Source organism: Sturnira hondurensis, unplaced genomic scaffold, assembly GCF_014824575.4.
Source record: "Sturnira hondurensis isolate 20B ecotype Veracruz unplaced genomic scaffold, ASM1482457v3 Scaffold0007217, whole genome shotgun sequence".
Taxonomy (NCBI): Eukaryota; Metazoa; Chordata; class Mammalia; order Chiroptera; family Phyllostomidae; genus Sturnira; species Sturnira hondurensis.
Window position 1 is genome coordinate 2246014 of NW_028079848.1, and position 22448 is coordinate 2268461.

The following is a 22448-nucleotide window of genomic DNA, read 5'->3' on the forward strand; positions in this document are numbered from 1 at the left end:
CCCGGTGATTCAGCCAGTCCCAGCTCGTCCCCATCGCAAAATCATTCCTTCCATGTCTTCTTGCTTTGCCATTGTGACTACAACCTATCCAATTAGATCAAGTGTAGTTCAAGTTTGCCGAACCACAGCAGTGGCTTGTCACATTAGCATTCACAACATAGTGAGTTCCTAGGTGCTCTTTACGGCATCGATGCCATGAATCCCAACAACGGTACTGGCACGGGGGTGGAGCTGCTGCCTTCCTCTCGCAGGTAAAAGACACAGACACAGCTGGATTAGGTAGCTCACACCGTCAGTGACTAGGGGAGCCCTGGTTCAGGCCTGGGCGTCCTTGACCCCAGAGCCCATGTGCTTGACCCGTGCGACAGAGGAAGAAGGAAAACGATTGCCGATTTTGGGAGAAGTCAGCAAGCGCACGGGTGGTGGTGACGGTGCTGCTTTTGCGGGTGTAATGACACGCCCTGAAGTCACTCACGTGGCAGTTGCTTTACATTCCATGGAACATCAGAGAATTAGAGCATCTGGCCCTCGGACAGACGCCTTCGGTCACCCGGCCACTCTCAACGGCGAGCAAGGAGGAGACACAGCAGGCTTCCTCGGAGCTCACCATCTCGGGAGAGACTCGTGTCCACCTTGGTGTTATAATTTCATACAGAAATGAGTGCTTTCGTGGAAAGAATCACAGGTGCCCGTGAGCACAAAAACCAAACAGGATAAAATTGTGACCCTGCTCGAGGGCGAGCAGTGTCCCCGTCCTCTGTCCATCCATCGTTACAGTTTTACGTGTCTGTCCCCAGACCTTCCCTGACTTCAAAGAGCCGGCTGGCAATGGTAAAGGGGACGTGTACATTACCACGCTTTGATCTGTGTCTCCCGCCTGTCATTCTTCAAGGAAGCACAGGGCACGAAATCTACCATGATTTGCAAGGAAATATTTTCTGCGCGAACTGCTCACAGTGTGTGTTATCATTCTGAGGACATACACATTTTATTTAAAATCTGCGGAGTAACCAAGATCTAACTGGCCTTTGAAAAAATTCAGTGATGAGCCCTATCAAAGAAAAGGCTTTCCAATGGAACATTTGTGAAAATATACAATGTAAATGTATAATTATATATTAAGCATTTATTTAAAAACAGGTGAATATTGGGTTTTAACTGCAAGTGAATCCTGTATTTTGATTTGATAATAGGCCATAAAACCCAGGAAAAAAAGGCTCAAGACTATCTTACCCTTAGTTAATATAAGCAAATAATAATAGGTAATTGTCCTGTGCTGTTTAATTTACTATTTCTCAAGGTGTGATCCACCTGCTTCAGAAGCTTCTAGAATGCATATTAAAAGTACCAACTCTTATACCTCAAAAAATTAAAGATGTAACTGCCTTATGACTCAGCAACCCCACTTCTGGGAGTACACCCGAAGAAACCCAGAACACTAATTGGAGAGAATACATGCACCCCTGTGTTCACTGCAGCGTCGTCTACAACAGCCAAGATTCGGAAGTCAGCCAAGTGCCCTTGAGTGGGTACTCAATGGAATACTACTCGGCTGTAAAAAGAGAAGGAAATCTTACTTTGTGCAGCCGTGTGGATGGACCTGGAGATAATTATGCTGAGCAAAATAAGGCAGTCAGAGAAAGACAAACATCTCACTCATGTGTGGAATCCAATGAACAAAATAAACTAATAAACAAAGTAGAAAGTGAGTCACAGATTACAGAGAAGAGACTGACAGCTGTCGGAGGGGCAAGGATGTGGGTGCGGGGTGAACACGGCGAAGGGATTAAGCAGAGAAGAAAACAAGAAAACAGGGCTAACTTCTCAGCCCCACCCTTCAGCTACGAACCTCTAACGTGGAGGGGAGGCCTTGGGAATGTGCACTCGCTCCTAACGGCACCAGAACTTTATCTGTGCACGGCGCTGGCAAAGGACAAACTCTGGTGTAGTTCAAGTTCTGTCCCATCAACTGGAACAAGGTCAATTCCCTTCTCGTAAAAGGCCTTCTACTTCAGTAACAGCCCTGGTGAGCTCTTGTTGAAATGCCAAGTTATATACGGTGTACAACGAGAGACAATGACCTGCGTTAATTAAGAGGAAGTCACTAATTAGAGAGTGCCCTTGTGGTGGGTTTGTTATGAATTCAGTGATTATCTTGAAGCCATGGGAAATAATTAGCATTTAAATTAAGTTGTAGGTTCAGCCACATTGGGGTTAAGGTTAGCTTGCCGTGAATTTTCATAAGGTTATGATGTTATTTTTGAATATATTTGAGCACCGACTATCACCTCATGTAATGAACATTTTGGAACAATAACATTGTCATCATGAGCTGAGCTACCTATTAATTGACGAATTTTCCAGAAAAGTTATGCACTGGGGTACCTTTTACATTTATCCAAGATAAATCTGGGTGTCCGGTAATATTCAGTTAGCATTTAAATAATTTGAATACTTTCTTATTGTTAGGTTTATGGAGCTGCTCAGAGAGATCGTTGTCATGGAGAGCAGGGCTTTGCTTTACACTGTAATTTTTTCCCCGAAATTCCAGGTCGTGTGCGTGGTAAATAACTTCAAAGGGAGGCAGCCGGAGCAGAGGCACCTGCACATGGACGGCCTGGCTCACACGCCGATGGTCAGCATTCCTCGCGTGGAAAGTCCCTTGGAAAAGGTAACATCCGTGCAGGCGATGCGTAATTTAAACTCTAAAATGTGATCGGTACCCAGAGCAAATGAGGAACTGATTCTTCCTGATCGCCCTTGGGATAGGGGACTTAAGAGTTGGAAAATTCTCCTTTAGGGTAAATAGTTATACGCCTAGCAAGTAATGTATATGTTAAAAGCTTTTGTTTCAGAAGCTACAGATAGATAAGGCCCATCCTGCCTCCTGGGAAAACAGCCGTCCTCCGGGGGCACTGTTAAAGATCACCAGCTGGGGACAAGTGGAGGCATCCAGGCCGCTGTGTTTCAGGGAGGGGCAGACACCACCCGCCCCTGGGAACAGCTGACCGCCCAGGACAGGGATGTTGCAGATTCTTCTACCCGACCCTCCCTGAATCTCAAAACCCCTCACTGCACCTTGTTTATTCCCTGTTATAAAAACCTTGGCCTGGAGAGAAAGGACAAGAGGGTCCGTTAGGGTATGAACCCACCATCTTCTCAGACCGCTGGCCACCTGAATAAAGTGCCCATAAAGATTCAATGTCATTCCTTATTGGGTTTCGTAGCGACAGGCAGCCCGAACGCCGGTGTCTTTTCTGGTTTCACTTGCACCGTCATTTTCAATGCACTGAAAAGAGCCGCAGTCTGAGTCATGTTTAGCAAGTTCACCGCTGACATGGTCTTAGCAAAGGTAGCTCACACGTGAACTGCATCATTGAATCGCACAGGGAAGGCCGCGTGCCTGTGCTGGGGGTACGTCCTGTACTTTGCCGTAGCTTCCACAGGAGGAGCGCTGTGCCAGGAATGGTCTTGAGAATACATGTGTTCTTTTCACAACATACGTTCCATTTCTTCCAGGCTCCAGGGACAGCTGGCCCTTGAACATGACAGGTTTCAATTGGGCGGGTCTATTTAGAAGCAGATTTTTCCAATAAATATGGTCAATGTACTCTCTCTTCCTATGATGCTCTCAGTAGCACCTTCTTTTCTCTAGCTTCCTGTATTGTAAGAGTAGGGTGTATAATATATACAGAACACGGCACAGGTGTTCATCAGTGGTCATGTGACTGGGGAGGCATCCGGTCCACAGAGGGCTATTGGTAGTTAAGTTTCCGGGGAGTCTGAAGTTACCTGTGCATTTTCTCCTGCACCGGGGTTGGCACCCCTGACCCCCACGTTGTTCAAGGGTTAGCTGTGTAAGAGAAGCTGCTTCATATAACGCCTGGCACAGAATTGGGGCTCAGTGAAGCTTTGTGGAATCTCGGTGCAGACAGGCCCCCAGCAGGAAAACACTGGTTCTCAAGCCCAGGGGAGGGGAGGGTGGGGCTGGGCGGGGCCAAACCAGGGAGCACTTTGAGAGGCGGTCCAGGCCTCCTTGGGCGTGACAATGAGTACAGAGACCATTTATTTCACCCGAAACTGTCCTGGAGACCTCTGAGAGCTGCATATCTCTTAGACGCTGTGGCAATTCCCCACCTTTGTAACTGGTGAAGTGCTCCCCGTCTCAGGCGAATCATCACCTGTATGCTCATCGGAGGTTTCGATGCTGCGACTCTGTGTGGGACCATTAATACACTGGGTGAAAGAATAAAAAGTTCCTGAGATTGTGACAGCACAGGCCCAAGGGAGGTACGATATACTGTTACCGAAAGGACTCCCCACGATGTTCGCTGTGCCCGCCGCCGGAAGGAAAGATGTCTCTCAATGCTAGAGGTTTGTGAAAAGGAAAGGAAATGTTTATTTAAAGCTATACAGACTTTGAGTAATGACCCAATGTCTTCATTAAAATTTCAAAGTCCTTTAGGATACCCACAGATGCCCACAGTGCTTCCTTCTCCCTCTGGCCTAATCTGGGTACCATATCTCAGGAAAAGAAGCAGAAGTCTGTGATTCAGGCTCCCGGCACCGTCAGCTGTGTCGCCGCCATGATCTTCAGCCAATCCAAAGCCACGTGGCACCTTCTCGCGGCCCACCAGCAAGAGGCCTTTCACCCCTCTTCTTCCAGGCAAAGTCTCTCCTGCTTCCTAAGCCATGTGGCAAAAGGGGAGCACCCCAAAGCCACGTGGTCCCCACTCTGCCAAAGCCAAGTTGTTCTCCCCTCTCCAAAACTGCCGAGTCTGGGTTTAAATCCCCGCGCCCATCTTCCTCTGCAGCCCCATTTCTGACTCCTCCCACAATTGGTTACACCTGCCAGCATTCCCGTATTCTTCCAGGTTTACTGGGCTGCCATAGTGGGTCTGGGCGGGTACCGCCCCATGGCGTGGAGCCAATCATCTCCAAGCTCTCACACAGGCGCTGGAACCAGGAGGAGCTGCCTCCCAGTTACATCTTGGGTGAAAGTCACTTCCAACCCCCTGGCTCAGAGCCTGGCCACAACTATTTAACATAGCTATGCAACCAGTTCAAGGTTATAGATATGTTAAATGACCAGGGCAAAGGTTAGCTGCAAAGCTGTTGCTGTGCAAAACAGCTCTCAATGGCCCTGCTCCATGTGCCCCATCCCCCAGCTCAGACGGGGGGGGGGTGAGGACATCATCTATATTTTTTCTCTAATATTTCCTGAACACGCTGAGTTCTGGATCCCATTCTAAATCCCTATTTGGGGCCCCCTTCTTGGCTGCACCCTGTTACAAGAGATTGCTATAAGATGACAGTTGACTAGAAATAAAAGGTGTATTGTGTAAAAGGATCTGTAAAACCTTCGTGCAGGGGGGTACATCCAGGCAAACTGCACCCACAGAAAGGGACCGTCCAGCGCGTGTGCACAGGAGACACAGCTGCCGAGAGTCCATGAACTCGAAGCCCACCTAGGACATTAGGTCAGACCCCTGTGCAATACTGCGTGTGCCCGTGGTGACATATTTTTAAGGTGGACAATGATCAAGTAGAATAGCCAGCACTTGAGAAATAAATGTTAAGTGAGTGAACGGGTGTGTCCAGGATGACAGGTAGACCCAGAGTCACGAATTTTGAGAGGCTGTGGAAGGGACACACCACGATCAGAGAACAAGAAACTCAGGGCGGCAGCAGTAACTTCCCGTCAGTGTCTGAAGGACCATCGTGGGGCACAGGGACGCGGGGCCTCAGAGGTCGCAGTGAAGGTGAGAGAGCAGAAAGTGTAAGAAGATGAATAACGTGTGGAAAGAGGAGGGAACTTGCTGAAAATGGAGTGGTTGCCAAGCAAAGAAACTTCCTGTGGAGATTCTGGAAGAGCCACGTGGCCAGTATTCGTGAGGTCGTGGAGGGAACGCAAGCATTCGGGTGAGAGGAGGTGCCTGATGGTGGCGATGGCGACGATGAGGATGATGGTAACTACCGTTTAAGGATCACTCGGTATGTGCCCAGCACTACCCCGATGGCTTGCGACATTCCACAAAAATACTTCCATGCTCCACAAGAATAATTTCATTTCTTTTTAAGAGAAATGATTGACTTTAGAGGGAGAGAGAGATATCTATTGTTGTTCCACTTATTTACGCATTGGTTGATTCTTGTACATGCCCTGACCAGGGATTGAACCCACAACCTTGGTGTCTAGGGACAAGGTACCAACCGAGTTACCTGGCCAAGGCCTACAGTGTGATTCCGTACCACAAAGGAAGCTGAGCATCCTTAGAGGGGCACAGACTGCTAAGAGTCCACCGGTCTCCTCTCTCCTCTTCTTCCTTTTAGCAATGGAATCCCCAGTCCGATGTCAGCTGCCCCATGGCCGCCCGGCTGGAGCCTACCCTCCCCCATGTCCCCCGCACTTAGATGTGCCCATGCGACTGAGTTCAGACCGGGGACTGCACACAGAGGGGCGTCTCTTTGGAGAGCTTGTCCTGCATCTCCCCTGCCCTTCTCCGCAGACGGAGAGGGTAACAACTGGAGGGCCCTGTAATCTTGAATGGTGCCTGTTGGCCTCACAGCCCGAGCTCCTGGATGAGCTCACGCGGGGGCCCACGTCCTAGGTGGTTCCGAGGAGGAAATAAACCCTCTCGTCTCTGAGCCACTGGGCTGCTCCCTCCTCGTTTCCGCAGTGGCTTCGCTGATGCCCTGTGACAGGAAATGTCCCCACGGTGCAGTTTAGGAGTGTGAACTTCCGCGTGGGCAAGCAGTTCACGAAAGTCTACGTCGCTGATCCACAGCAAAGAACATTTCAGTGTACTATTTCAAGATACCTGTTGATGGGATAAAATATATTTTTCAAATGAATAAGAGGTATAAAATTAGATCTTCTCAACTGTAAAATAAAGGTAGAAAGCAGTAGAATTTGTGAGATCTTAAACATTATTTCCAAGAAAACGGTTAATTTCACATCTTTGAAATTAATTTGAACAACAATCGCAGTCTTCTGCTTCTGAACATATTTATTTGCGTAAGGTTCTTTAGCAGCCCCTACTAAATAGTTGCGAGGACACTGCCAAACACTTATAAACAATTCTATCATTCTATACATGAAATGATTTAACAACTCTTTTTGATGAATATATGTTAATGCATTTTTATTTACAGTGAGTTTGAAAATAGACGGTGGAGGAGGTTATAGGGAGGAAGGATGGAGCAAAAAGGAAAAAGGACTCATGGACATGGACAACAGTGTGGCGATTGCTGGGGGGAGGGGGGGCATCTAAAAGGACTAAAAAGTAATGTAGAAAAATAAAATAAAGATTAAGTTTAAAAAATTCAAACAGGTATGCGTGTTAAAATCATTGAAAAAATAAAATGAAATAGTAGATGGTGGCTGGCTGGGTAGCTCAGTTGTTTCGAGTGTTGTCCAGATACACCAAGGTTGCAGGTTCGATCCCTGGTCAGGGCACATACTAGAATCAACCAGTGAATGCATCAATGAGTGGAACAACAAATCGATGTGTCTCTTCCTCTGAAATCAATAAAAAATAAACAAATAGAATAGGAGATGGTGAAAGCAAAAAAATATTGTTAGAATCTTTAGATTGCAAGAGATTGGTGTTTATTGACTTCCTCATTAATTTCATTGTTTAGGACAAATTTATGCGCTTTGTTTTACTCTGGTGGTTGGGAAATAAAATGGTGGAATTCTCCCCTCCACCCCCTCCCCACACCCTAGCACACCCCTACTGAGCTGGACTCTGGCTGGTCCTCCCTGCTTTCGGGAAGGACCCAGCCTGCGTGGCGGGTGGCCCGCTCCCCACACTCTCGGGGTCACCCCGGTTCATAAGAGCCGTGATCCTCACTGGAGACCTGTGTCAGGCCTCCCCGGGCGCTCTGCTAGGGACCTGACACAGGACTGTGCTCACTGCCCCTCCCGTCCCGCCGGCCACCCCTCCAGGGAAGCCTGCAGCATCGTTCCCTTCCTTTCACGAGAAGGAATACTAAGGAGTATTGGGAGGAAATGGATCGCTTTTCAGCACAGTTCACAGCGGGAAACGAGGGAATGCAAAATTCCTCCTGCAGTTTCATCTTGGTAACTGATAGCTGGAGACCCTGCAGCTGGTCCTCGGAGGAGAGGAGGGAGCCGGGGGACAGGCAGGTCTGCGGCCTTGCCCAGCCAAGCACTCAGCATTTTTATACCATACGGTCATTTTCTGGTTGTCAGTTTTGGGTGGAGAATGCAAAGGGTTTCCCCGCGGCGCTAAGTGCTTATGTAACCTCGTGTGTTCAAAGCGCATGTTTGGTCAACAGGAAGGCACAGAGTAATACAGCATGCCAGCAGTCTTCATTATTATGTCAGCGATTTATCCCTTAATCACGGGCGTTTGTCACACATTTAATGGCCACAGTTTGTGTGGAACAGTCCTGATTTCCCTGAACGCTGAGTCTGAGCGTTCGTTACGGCCGGTTTTATGAGCAGATTTATCTGTGGAAACCAGCCGATCGCCTCCCGTCATCCCCTAAATGTCTGTCACCAGAAGGAAGCGTCATCACAGCGGTTCATAATAGCGCATCACTGCGTGCCAGTGGTGAGTTACGGGCTCAGTCGAGGGACCCAGTGCCTGGTGCTGCGGTCGTCCTTCCACTGGGCGGGGAGGAAGACGGGCCGGGGATTCTGGACAGTTTTGACCTGAGGCCGCTGGCTTATGTGCTCTGTGACTCAGTTTTCTCATTCCTAGAATGATAGCTATGAAAGTTCAATATGAGTTAGAGTATGTTTCTGGAAATAAAAGGGTGAAGGACAAGAAATTCAATTACATTTATGGAGGAGAGCAGCTCCTTCCCACTGTGGAGGCAATTTTAAAAGTAGATGAAATGGGAGACGAGGTCGCCGGCGTGACGGACGGTCCAATAGCAAGCTGCAAGAATCAAGTGGTATCACGGCAGCATGCCATCCGGTGGGTCCTGGAGACCTCAGAGCACGTCATCCACACGGCAGAGAGCCCAGTCCGCTATGTGGGGGACAGGCTTCGTTCGGTGCGTGTGGTAAATGCACAGGAGACTAACATTGACCCGAGACGAGAAACCGCAGGTGAGGACGCATCAGAAGGCTGACGCACCAGTCACTGCAGAGCCTACGGGAGAGAACACCTGGAGCTGTAGCAATATTCAGATGCACTTGAAGGAAGCTTTTCTTTTAAATAAACCTCTGAGTCTTTAGGTCAGCCGGTTGACTGGACGCAAGGTAAAATTAAAGTATATCCCAGAAGTTGGATATGTCTCGGTGAGGTTTCCCAATTTCAATGCTGGAGAAAGATTCCTGTGAAAGTTGGAGAAGGTGGTGTTACTCTTCCTGATTGTGAACCACCCCTTCCTTGGGCAGAGTGTCCTCCCTGGTCCCGTCCTTTTGAACTTGGTCTCTGCCCCGTCAATCAGAAACCTATGGAGCCACCGTGACTTTCTGCCAACCTCAGTGCGCTGGGTCTTCTTCCAAGGCAAGACCATGTTCCGGGGAGCGAGGGCCGCTCCCCGCGCCTGGGCCCCAGAACCAGGTGTCCCCCCCGTCACCCTCAGAAGATGCACAGGACCTGACCACCAATAGTCAGGATGAGGGAAGGACACATTTTCGTTGCTGGAAGCCGCTGAGCTTTTGAGGTGGGAACGTACACGCCCAGGGAGGGCTAACGCACACACGAGCTGCGATGGAAGCATGCCGGCCTCAGGCTCCTCCCTCCACAGCACTAAACGCCAGAACGGAATGGGGTCGTGTCTTCGAGTTCTTAAGGGGGAAAAAATAGTGGGTGACACAAGAATTCTATTCCCACCCGAAAGGTCGTCGAAGTATTCAGGTGATCCTGCAACACCACGTGTGTAAGAATTCAGGAATTCACTAGTTACAAAAGGTTCAGAAGCGTTGACCTGCTCACCGAGCCATACACCAGCAGTTCACCTCTCACACGGGGAAACGTCAGGCTGCGAAGGAACTGGCAGAAAGAATGGAAACCGTTTAAACATAGAATCAATTAGAACTGACTGCGGTAAACCCGGGAGCAGAAACAGTGCAACAGGAGAGAATCCACTGAAAGAGAACAGCTGCAATAATAGAGCAATGGCAAAACGAGACGAGCCCTAGATCATGCAAACAACGGTGTGACTGTGTGGTCATTCCCAGATGTCACAAAGGAGAGACCCAGTATCACCGTTTCATCCTTGGCGTCGCTAACTAGAGATATAGAGGGTGCAGGCATTTTTAAAAATAACAGTTATCAAAAGAAGCGTAAAACAATTTATAAAAGGCCAATGACTGTGTACAGTACAAATGACGCTCCTGTCAAAGGTTGATACCTGTAATATATAAAATGTCTGTAATACACCAGGTCTGTCCAGGAGGCATCCAGCCGTGTGATGTGGAAAACAGACATTTATTAAAGAAGCTACATTGTACGTAGGACAATGACACCTCAGTCCCCTTCAAAGTGGGCACCTTGGGACCTCACACAGTTCTCTCAACTGTCATCGGCTGCCCCGTCGTATTTTCCTGAATTTCATCAATGGTCTGAAATCTCTCCCCTTTCAAAAGTGATTTTAATTTTGGGAAAAGCCAGAAGTCGCAGGGCACCAAATCTGGGATGTAAGGGGGGCTGAGTCACTTGGGTGATTTGAGTTTCATCAAAAAGCTCCGCACGAGACGAGGTGCATGAGCAGGCATGTTGTCATGATGAAGCTGCCAATCACCCGTTCCCCACAGCTGTGGCCTCTGAATCATTGCAATAGTTTCCGCAGTGTTTGAGCTTAACACAAAATCTGATACAGATTCATTGCTCTACTCGCTCAGTCGTTTCGAACGTGAGGTCACACAATGCACATGCTCATTCAATGGTGTCTACCACCCCCACTGTCTAGTACAGTGAAGTCATCATTATTCACACATGCCCATTCCTGTCCATTCTCCTTAGCTGCCAGGTTACACTGATGTTGCACAAACCATTCTCATTATATTAACAATGGATGGACTTTTCGGACAGACCCTATATATATATGTATGAATGATATATATACACACAGACACACACATAAACACGCATATGACCAGGATCCATTCCCATGGCAACTGCAAAGGAAAGTGTATGATGGGTAAGAGACGTCCTGAGGACCCAGAGAAGCAAACGCATCGACTGTTTTATATATATAACTTTCATTTATATATATATATATATATATATATATATATATATATATATGAAGTTATATATATATATAACTTCCTGATTGGAAAAAAGGACAAAGGTTAGGCACAGGCAAGTCCTTGGATGTCAAGTGCAAATGGGAAGTAAGTACAGGGAAGAGGAGTCTGTCACCTGAGGGAAATCCACGTGGGGCCTTCCTGGGATGATGAGGTTGCTCTCACCCTGCAGGCAGTGGGGAGCTGTTGAAGGAAAGAGGGGGTGTCCTGTTCAGGGTGGAGGATAAATGAAGAGGAGCCATGCTGATGCAAAACAAAGCAAAAACCTGGGTGACTGACAAAGGTGACAGGGCCTCCATCTCGGGACAGCGGTGTCGCGCTGCTTTGACAGGCCAGCCTTCATTTGGTCAAGTCTGTCTTCAGTCAGGTGCCCAGTCTCATCAGAGGAGCTGTCTTGGCCCATCAGCTGCTACGACAAAGTGCCAGAGACCAGGTGGCTTAGAAACAGCACAGACGTGTTTCCCATGGGTCTGGAGGCTGCGAAGTCCAAGACCACGGTGCTGGTGCATCCGGCGTCTGGGTCCCAGGGGCTGTCTTCTTGCTGTGTCTTCACAGGCCAATGTGGAGGCAGCTCTCTGGGGCCTCTTTTCTAAGGGCACTAATTCCACTCTCGGGGACTCCATCCTCATGACCTAATCACCTCCCAAAGGCCCTGCCTCCTAATCCCGTCACATTGGGGATTAGGTTGCAATGCCTGCATGCTGGGGGGACGGGCACATTCGGACATGCAGGGGTTACCACAACTAGCTCGAGGACCCACCCTGCGAGCCCAGTGTCACTCAGGAAACCAGCCCCATCACCACCCCAGGAAACACGCTGCCCTCTCACCCCTGTGTCTGTCTATCTGTCTTCCCTTCCGAGGGTTCTCTCCCCTGTGACCAGTGCGCAGGGGGTACGTGGCATCTCTCCCCCTCGCATCGGTATGACTCGCAGAGCTAAATTTTTGGTATAGAAAGTGCTTTTCAAGAAAATAATTTTTTCCCCCTAAACCTCGGTGCCATAGTTTTCTTAGGTTTGTGTGATCTAATGAGTTGAAGCCAAGGGAAGCCCCCTTCCCAATGCCAGGACTAACTGGCAAGGCTGCAGTTTTGTGCCCCGACAGGGGCTTTGCACCCGCCTGAGAACGCCAGCAGCCCTGCACGCGAAGGCACTCCGAGACAGACAACAGCGCCACCTGAAGGGATGTGGGGAGCAGCGAGGATGTTCTGCACATCTAGAAATGGCAGTGAGTGTGTACAATCACAGGTGGAAATGACCAGCATCTGTTCCCATGGCAACCACAGAGGACAGTGTACAGATGGGTAAAGGGAAGTCATGAGGACCCAGACAAGCAAATGCATCGACGTTCTGCAGATTATCCAGTCTCAGGGGCCTGGGTGAAGGTTGAACTGGAAATTAGGCAGAGGGGTGTGGCGTGCAGGGCAGAGGCAGGCTTTTGCTGCTGTAGGTGGTCCGGGGTTGGAAGCCTGGCTTGGCTACATGAGGATTAGGCAGAATAACACAAGCGTCTCCTCCTCTTCCTACCTGAAGATTCAGACAGCCACGGCTGCCTTCTAGGGTCATCCTTTGAATGACCAGATCACAAATAAACTTCTCGGCACACAGTAGGTGCTTCGTTCAAGGTAGTTCTCTCCTGCAAGACTAATGACTTCTGTAACAGGATTTTCATTTTATTTCCGACTAGGGTACCCCGATAGAAGTATTTCGTGGAATTCAAGGTTCACACAGAGTGTCTATGAAACACAGAGCTTATGCAGAAACTATTATAGCGTAAAATGCGGCGTACATTACTGTCATGGCAACAGCAACGCAGCCCTGTGGTTCCCCGCCAAGACAAATATGATTATGTACTTTGGTGCTCCCCGGGATAAGTTCCTTTGAGGTTTACGCATGTTGACATGGATAAGTATGGCAACCTATTAAAGATTCGTTTGCTTTTCTATAATGCAAATCTTTGTTTTACGGAGCTGGTGGTCTGCGATGTAAATGTTACATAGGATCTCGCCCAAACAGCTTTATTAGTGATCGGAGATTGGAACAGTGGAACTAAGTGTGTTCATATTTTAGGCATTTTCCTTCAATCTGAGCTTGGCGCACTTATGAAGAGTATCAGAAGTAAATCGATGTTTACCTGCTGTGCTCTGTTCTCATTTGTCTGATTTAAGCTTGAAGAAGTCCATGGAAAACGGAAGCTTAAAAATGGCAACAGCCATCAACATTTCAGGGTAGAGAATCGAGCACATGCTGTTCTTCTTTTCCATGTGTTCTTCTTCCTATTTGTGCTCCCAAATATTCAGTATTTGTACCTCCACACTGTTTATAAATTGTACTATGCAAAAAAGAAAAGCCAGATTTTTTTCGGTTCCCTAGCAGGCCTTTTATGAAAACATATTTTCAGTAAATTGCCATTGAGCATAAACACATTTTCCCCTCTCATCTGAGTGACTACATGCAGCGTTGGCGACTGCATATTTCCACGCTGCCATTTCTGCCCCTCACTTAAGGGGACAGTAAGACAGTGATGGGTGGAAACGTCATTTCCACGCACACCCAGGTAGTCACATGGGGGAACCTCTCGCCCGCTACCTCCCTCCTCGCTCAGGTGTGTGTCCACACAGGGTCCTAGAAGCACATGCGAGGCCTTCCAAACTGATCTGGAGCTCCAGGACACCACGAACATTCTTATGTAGAAAAAAATGTCACGATTTATCTGACGAAAACAAGGAACATGAACAATGACCCATCCACAGTCTTATGAAACAGCCACATTTTTTTTTGTGTGGCTGTTTGTTGTTTTCAGTAAAGCCGCAACAAGCAATTCGTGCCTATTGCTCACGGTTTGGAAATCTGGGTCACCTACCACAGCGGTCACAGAGACTTCTCCCATGAGCCCGCAGGGCCCGTGAGGTCTGGGGCTTTCTGCAAGTCCAGGGGCCCTGCTGGGTTCTCCCGGGAGCTCTTGCTCACTCAGCAGGGTTCCTCAGACGTGGTCACGCATCCATGCCTATGAAAGCTCATTTTCAACGAGAGCTTAATCCGTGCCTGCAAGTATGCAAAGAACATCACACATAAAGTATCGTTGTAGTTTTCACAGGAATTCTGTGAGCGTCGTCTTCTTTCTGTTTGAAGAGACGGTGACGTGGGTTAGGGAATGTGCCCCAGGCCACACGACTGGTCCGTGTTCTGACACGAGACTGGGGAACCGAATGCTCCGCTGCCCGCGTGCATTCCCAGACGTGCTCCACGGTCATCACATCCGAGCTGCTGCTCGTAGCCCTCTGCTGCACACTGTTCGACATCCCTTGGAAAAGTTCGAGTCCCTGCAAACTCACTGCCACCTTGGGGGTGGGGGGGGCGCGTGTAGAGGGCGGCTTTCACTCCCGCTGGTCCGTGGGAAAATCAGTACGAGGGCAAGCATCTCCCAAAGGTATACCTTTGGCATTTCGATGAAGAATCGAATTAAAAATATAAATGAAAAATAAAATAAAAAACAACGAAAGTGGAGACATTGGGGGAAAAAAGAGGCTGAATGGTCGAAGCTTTTGGGTTGATTCATGTCCTTCATTCAGAACATACTGTTCTTACTACTCTTCACCAATCGTGGCAAAAATAAGTGAAGGGCTCCTTGAAGTGGCTCCTAGTGCGGGAATGGCGGGCAGAACGTCCATTCCAAGGACGGGGACGGGGTGAGGAGCCTCTGACTGCCTGGGTCCAGTTCAAGGTCACATCCGGCGGTCACAGCCTCTCCATGACCTCCGACAGATTCCCCCAGCCACCAAGTACCGCAGACACACGAGGAGCCGTAGACGTACGTGTCCACCTAGTGTCGAGTGAGTGTGAAACACAGATTTCCTCCAAAGCTTTGCACACAGTGAAGCTCTCAGCCAGGGACACACTGTGCAGTTCCCAGCAGTCTTTGAATGCGAAGATTTTAGTTTTTTGAGACTCATTCAGAATGACTGTTTTTTTGGGGGGTAATGCTCATTTTTTAATCAGGAAAAATGGAAGGATTTTATAGAATTGTTTTTGTAGACTGGATGGCGCTCTTGTCACTGATCAACCTCTTCTACGCTGTTAGGCAGTGGTTCTCAGGCTGGTGTAAAAGGAGTGAGTCTGTCCCTTGCAAAAGGGCGAGTTTCTGGGACGCACACCCCGCATTTCCGGTCCAGCCGGCTTGGGCTTGGGACCGGCGTCTGTACTGCACCAGGCACGGCTGGCGACCTGGGTGCAGAGGCAACGCTGGCCTTGGCCCGGCTGGGCCCTGGGCGCTTCTGAAACAGTGGGTTTTCGTGTCGGCTGCACATTGGAGTGGTCTGGAGAGTCTTTACAAATCCCATTGACCAATCATGCTCCACACCAATTAAATCCGAATCCGAGGAATTGCATCAGTAATTTTTTTTTTTAAAGCTCCCAGGTCGCTCCTATGCGCAGCCAGGAGGGAGAACCAGGGCTCCTTGGGATTTACTGGGGGGAAGCCCTCAGCGCCTCTGGCTCCTGAGGACTTGGACATGCATCTCAAGGTCGACAGCCCTCGTCCCAGGCTTCCCTCGTCAGCGGGCTGGCCTCTGGGTTAATGAGCTTGTCAGAGATAGCTACCTGGAGAGTTCGCCTTTCTCTAGGGAGAAACAATTCTCTCAGAAAGCTTAGTCCCATTCCCCACATAGTACCCCAAAAGATCCCTTAATGGAAACAAAATTCTAAGCTAATCTAAAGGTCGGAACGGATACAGAAGTGCTGGGGAGAAAGAAATAGTTCCCCAAATTTTCTTTCCCAGAATGTGGGTTGACCACATTTTAGCTCGGATGCGTGTATACCTGCAGCTGTAATTCATTTATTAATAATGATAGGACCACAAGTCCTTATTCTAAGTCCTTTGTGCTAGATGCTTCTAGTATTTTATTTTTAGATTTTACTTATTTATTTTTAGAGGGGAAGGGAGGGAGAAAGAGAGGAAGAGAAACATCCATTTGAAGTTGCCTCTTGCATGCCCCCTACTGGGGACTTGGTCCAAAACCCAGGCATGTGCCCTGAGTTGGAATCAAACCAACAATCCTTTGGTTCGCAGGCTGGTGCTCAATCCACTGAGCCACACCAGCCAGGGCCAGGTTTTGTATTTTAAAAGAAAGCAGCGTGTTCCGTTACATGAGCAGGATCCGTAGCACTGCTTTGTACACGAGGACAGGCACTCTCGAACACAGCACACAGTGCGGCCCCTCCCATCCACCCAGGTTCGGTCTTTGCCCCACGATGAGTTCGCAGCAACCTTACAAGAAATATTTGGGTTTTAAAGTGTATTATTGTAAACTTGTAGAACTGCAAAATTCCAACCAATTATTTTTTCAAAGAATCTCCATGGTTTCTTTTTCTTTTTTCACTTTTTATTTTATTTCTGTGGCTTTTATAGGCAAGTCGAATTTGAGAAGAAAAGAACCTCGTGCATATAATCTCATTTGATCTTAATACAATCCACTTAAAGGGTATTATTTCCGTTTCACAGCTGAGAAAGCTGGGTCTCTGAAAGGTTAAATAGCTTGTGAAAAGTTCCATTATTATGGGCCCACATTCAGACCCCTGACTTCAAAGCCCGCTGCACCACACAGCTTCCTTGCCGGTAAATCTGAAGACTACATCATTGAATTAAAGACTTGCTCTGTAATCACCCATTTGATGTTTAGGCTAAAAAACCTCAGCTGATCGATGACAACCTCCCCTCATAACACAGAAAGCCGCTTACAGTCATCCAGAAAGAAAGATGCTGGAACTGTACTTAGCCTCAGCATTCAGTCTCGCACGGTCACAGTGCAGAACTGGACACCGACTGATCCTTTGTCCAACTCAGTAAGTCAGTGTTTGAAGAAACGCTGAAATAACACGTGGAATACATTTTGTAGGTGTCCCGAACCCAACCTAGAGAGCGTGGCCAAGAAGAGCGTTCCCAGGGGAGGTCCTTCAAAGACTGTCTCGTGAGGCTGTTCAGCTGGATAATGGGGATAAGCCACTGCGAACACCCGCGATTAAGGCAATAAACGTAGGTGCGCCTGGGCGCACTGGCATTGGCATTGGCGTTGGGCTGCAACGCGAAGGCAAATACAGAACAACGTGTCCTTCTGTGCAGGTTTCCACCACTCTCCCAAGAAACCTGGTACTGGGTCGTTATTTCTCTTTAAAATGTGGTTCATGTTTTCACCGAGTTTTCACTCGTGAACATCCCCCAACCACACAGCCCTTCCTACATTGGCCTTTCCCATTTTCCTGTGCAAAGTGCTCTTGTTGCATGTCCCCTGTTTGTTCCAAGGGAAATGGCTAGTGGCGAGTCCTGTCTGCTGGCTCGTCATCGCCCAGTGTTCGAGTTGTAAATAAACAGCACTTCTATTCTCAGTCACTTTTAAAAAAAAACACTGCAGAATATAATTTCTGCAACAGAGAGAACTACAGATTTTCATGTCGATCTTAGAGCTTCCCAAATCGGCATGCTATCGGCATACTTCGGAATTTACCGAATTGAAGGATCTAAAGTGACTTTTCAGAAAAGGAGCTTATTTGGCTCGGGAACCCTGCCCTCAAGGACCAGCTTCCGTATTTTGCTCACAGACTTGCTGTGGACTCAGATGAATGCTTTTCTCACAGATGTGGCACTTTCTAAATCTTCGGCTCTTGGCTCCAGTCTGCCGTCTGCACCCCGAGCCTCCGACTGTGTGACCGGGGGCCGGAGGCCCCATAATTGCACTGATGAGCGATGCATATGACCACTCTTTCTTGTGACTCCGAATGATGCTTTTATGCATGAGTTTTTGGTTTGCCTACTGCGTGTTTGCACTGTTATCTACTAATAACACGTATGGTTGCAAAATAAGAACTTTTCATCGAAAGGAGCGCCTCCTTGTCTGCCAGTTTGCCTGGGAGTGTGCTCCTTGACACGGGTGATCTGAAGATATTCAGTGCAGTCGTGGCTTTCTATCGGCCCGAGAAAACTGCCCATGGGGAGTGAGCAATATGGTAACTCCCTGCACAGGAACGGTGCTCTCTGGTGTTTCAGGTTTTGCACCTGCCCACCTCACTAATGTAACTGTTGTACTACAGAATCATCGTCTTACAGATGGCGAGGACCTTCATCCTTAGCTTGTCCCTCACTGGATTCCTTCAGGGAAAACCACGTCCCCTGCCCTCCCAACTAGAAGGAAATGAATCTCATGGTTTAAAGCCTGCCGAGATAACGAATCCAACGCTTTCATTCCGTGGTGTGGTTTCTTTCCTTTGGCCTTGACAGCGAAATTAATGAACAGATGGGCCCCAGGCTGTCTGGTATACTTCTTTCATGGACTTAGAAATGATTAAATTCCCCTCTTAACATTCTCTTCTTTCTGCACTGTCACTTTGATATTGTATTTTCATTGGTTTCTCTCTCTGCTAACGACCCCCTTCAATGACCACCCCTGAGCACAGTGGTACCCTTCCCATTCCTGACAAATCAGAAAAGTCATCTCAGAAGTTAAAGCTTAAGCGTGATATGCAACGGAAATGGTGCTCGTCACAAAAAAGCAGGCATTTTCCCAGGGCCCTGGGACCTCAAAATGCAGTCAGTTGGGAAACGAATGGTCGCCCTGCAGCTGAACTTGGTAATGACCTAGCATCAGGCAAAGAATTATTACAGGCAGGGATAGGAAGCTTTAGCTGTCGGTGAACCATGATTTTTAAATGCCAAGACTGAACTCAGTGTGTCACAGGCCTCAATCGCACACTTGAAGTTGTATATTCATCCCTGGATGGTGTGGCTCAGTTGGTTGGAGCATCGTCCTGCAGATGGAAGGCTTGTGGGTTCGTTTCTCACTCAGGGAACACACCCAGATGGCTGTTCAATACCTGGCTAGATTATGTATAAGATGGCAACGAATTGATGTTTCTCTCCCCATCCCCCACCAAAGCAATGAAAAAATGTCCTCAGGTGAGGTCAAGGCCTTATTCCCAAGGTGACCTTTTATGTCTATTTGGAACAGTGTCAATGTGAGCAAGTTGCTTCTGTGTCTTACTTGCATCCACCCCCCCACCCCCCCCAGTGTGTCCAGGTTTAGATTTGTACGGTCCGACTGCCCGTTCTTTGTCACTCCTGTATCACTCGCTGTTTCCTCTGCTTCTGTCCTGCCTGGCGCTGACGACCAGCGACCCATCTCTGATCCTCTCTCTGCTTTCTTAGGGTCCTTTGGCCTCTCCGTGACACTTTGCTAGGTGACGGGTGGCTGTCCCCTGGGCTCAGGATCGCCTTCGGCAAATGTAACAAGCCTGGTAGACGTCTCATTGTCTTGGTCAAGGGAACACGGATTCCCAGCCCTTCCAAAAACCGTCCCCTTTCTCGTTCCTCTTCTTTTTAACTCTATTCCTTCCTTTCTGTCGCCACGCCCTCACCCTTCACCTCCCCACCCATTGCTACGCACTGATGAGTCTCCAACGTACCCCTTGCCGTCCTTCCAGCTGTCACTGCCTGCCAGGCCCCTTCCTGATGGGCGACTTTGTGTCGAAACGCTGGGCAGCTGGTGCATTTTCTCAGCTCACAGACTCCCTGTCCTCACGAGGCCGGTGGAAATAAGACCGCGATGTACTGTGTCTGCAGTCCTGATGGCTTGTATCAGATTGTTGTGTGTCCCGGGACTCTGACAAGTCATTTTTGTCCCAAAGCCTGCACTGTTGTAAGGGAAACACGAGAAAGCTTCGAGATACATGGTTGAAGCCCCCGACATTTTCATCGGGCATTTCACAGGGAAACGCAGGTTCCCAAGGTCCTCTCAGGGGCTAGAGGTGGACACGCTCGCTCACGACTGATTTCTACCCATGCTGTTTTGCTCTACGGTTGTATGGGTCAAAGCTAGAAAACAAAAGAAGGCCTTACGCAGTAGTTAGTGATTTTCCCCTCATGGCGATTTGATATGCCTCCCTTCATCGAAAATGAAGTTTACTGTCTTTGTTCACATTTTTCCCAAACTGTTTTAACTCATTGAACATTTTACACTTTAATCAGAAAAGGGCTCCGGTATACAGGTGAGACCATGTGGTGTGCATTCATTTCATGAACTTCCGTAGGATGCCTTTGACTTAGACTCGGCATGAAACTGCTTGGCTCGGCCGAGCGTTCAGAACTGGGATGGCGGAACCCTTCTGTGGTGCCGCCGCTACGGCTGGGGGCCGTCACTCACGCTTGACCTTGACGTGACCCTGTGCATGGCAGGATCACTGTGTCCTGTCCATGTTCCACTGCAGGGCTTCAGCAGTCACGGTAGGACCTTGCATGTCTGACCCCGTGTACATATTAGCCACTCCACAGGGCTTCTTTGTACCCAATTCTGTTGTTTGAAAAAAAAAAAAAAGTAAGTAAACAGGCCTCGTGGAGGATTCTGTGGTAAAGAACAGAGAGGACCGCCTGTGATCTGGCTGCCTGCATCTAAAATGAGCGTTTAAGTGGGACTCGGTCAGTTACCAAACGCCATCTGGTCCTCACCACACCTGAGCCGGCTGCCTCGTGGGGAGCGGTGCTGGCGAAGCCCCAGCATCCCGGTCACACCGAGCGGAACACTCACGTGCCAGGTTCGGCCGTTTTTCCTCCTCCAGACGCCAGTGTTCATTGTGCAGAAAGCAGGTACAACGTGCTCACCTTTATTTTGCTAATTAAGACTGTGAAACCCGCCCTGGCTGGTGTAGCTCAGCGGATTGAGCGCGGGCCTGCGAACCAAAGGATCGCAGTTCGATTCCCAGTCGGGGCACATGCCTGGGCTGCAGGCCAGGTCCCAGTGGGGGGCACACGAGAGGCAGCCATACATTGATATTTCTCTCCCTCTCTCCTTCTCTTCCCCTCTAAAGATTAAAAAAAGACTGTGAAACCCAATGTACAAGTAGCAGCTAAGTCGACCTCATGACAACCAAGCACTAGCCCAACAGCGCCCTGTGGTTTTGCAACCTGTATGGGCCAAGCCACGGTTTGCTGTTGGGCTAACGATGGTTTGTGGAAGTGCTCAGTGCTGGCTGAAGCCACCCCCCTTCCCCCAGACCCTGACCCCGGAATTCCTCTCTCTTTGCAGAACCACATCGCCGCCTTTGCCGAAGTCACATGATACGGAGGCCGCCGGGTTCTCCCTGCACTGGACGTCCTCCCTGTTCACCACCCATTCATAACACCCAGAGCTTGTTTGGTTGCGGAAGAAGTTTCTCAAGTTGTCTAATAATTTTTACGATTTTAAAACCAGTGTCGATGTGTGCGTCCCCCCCCCCCCACTAGACTGTGAGCTCCTCCGAGGCAGGGCCGTGTCTTCTCTGTACCCCACCCCCCATGACCTAGAGCAACGCCCACCACAAAGTAGGTGTGCAGTTCAAGTGGAGTGGACGTGTTAACTCTGAAATAAAGCATCCGCTGTAGTTTCTCAGAGATTGACGGGAACTATGTGAAAAGGAACCTCCACACCAGTCCTATTTGGATAAGAAATCCCTCCATTTGGGGCTAGTTATGCTTTTTAATTTTTCACATTATCTTTTCAGCAGTATACCGAGTTTCGTTTGAAGTGGGGGGTTGCCTTTACTACTCAGCATGACATGATGTCCATCCCGACAGGTTTCAGTGCGTGAAATTACTTTACTTTTAGAAAGTCTGTTCTAAACTAAAATAATCTTGCACATAGTATGATGCTCAATTTCCCTTAAAATGCCATCCATTCTATACCCTCTAAGACTGGTGCTTCTGCTTTTGAAGGGGAAAAATGCCAATTTTTACTGTAATAAGTAATGTATCATAATTAAAAACTATTTATTTGGACTTTCGTTGCTGGTAACTGTGCTTTAATTGTTGACGTGTACTTTCCGAATGCGGACAGTGTGGAGGGTAGTTCAAGGGACGAAGTCCATCGATGGCACCTGCGTCCTGAGCCATTTTCCATTGGCGACCATGTCTCGGGTGTGGCAAAAAGCTCCGTACTTAGGTTTTTTACTAGTCGCGTTTCCACATCGTTTAAGTCAGAAGGAACCACCCCCTGACAACGTACTTTAAATTCTGTCGACGCCCGAAATGTGGTTAACGCGTTTTACTTCGCACGAACGTAGTACGTTACATTGTGCAAAGCGCGTTTTGCATTTATTACGTCATTTTGTCTGCGCATCAGTCCCAGGGAAACATTAAGAGTCTGGCTTTACTTTTATAGATGGGAGAACCAGAGCCAAGGTGGGGCAAATCACCTGC

The 22448-nt window shown here is 48.6% G+C and overlaps 1 protein-coding gene across 2 annotated transcripts in view; it reads left to right on the plus strand.

Annotated features, from left to right (window-relative positions):
- Window positions 1-22023, plus strand: part of PLPPR5 (phospholipid phosphatase related 5) — a 77400-nt gene extending 55377 nt beyond the window's left edge. The window contains exons 5-6 of one of the 2 annotated variants that reach the window (XM_037051354.1): window positions 2552-2686; window positions 21301-22023. In XM_037051354.1, the coding sequence (XP_036907249.1) occupies window positions 2552-2686; window positions 21301-21333 (168 nt within the window). In that variant the 3' untranslated portion in view covers window positions 21334-22023. Of the gene's footprint in view, window positions 1-2551; window positions 2687-17127; window positions 17348-21300 lie in introns of those variants that run through there. The other variant, XM_037051356.1, reaches the window with a different exon arrangement.
- Window positions 22024-22448: the final 425 nt, after the last annotated feature.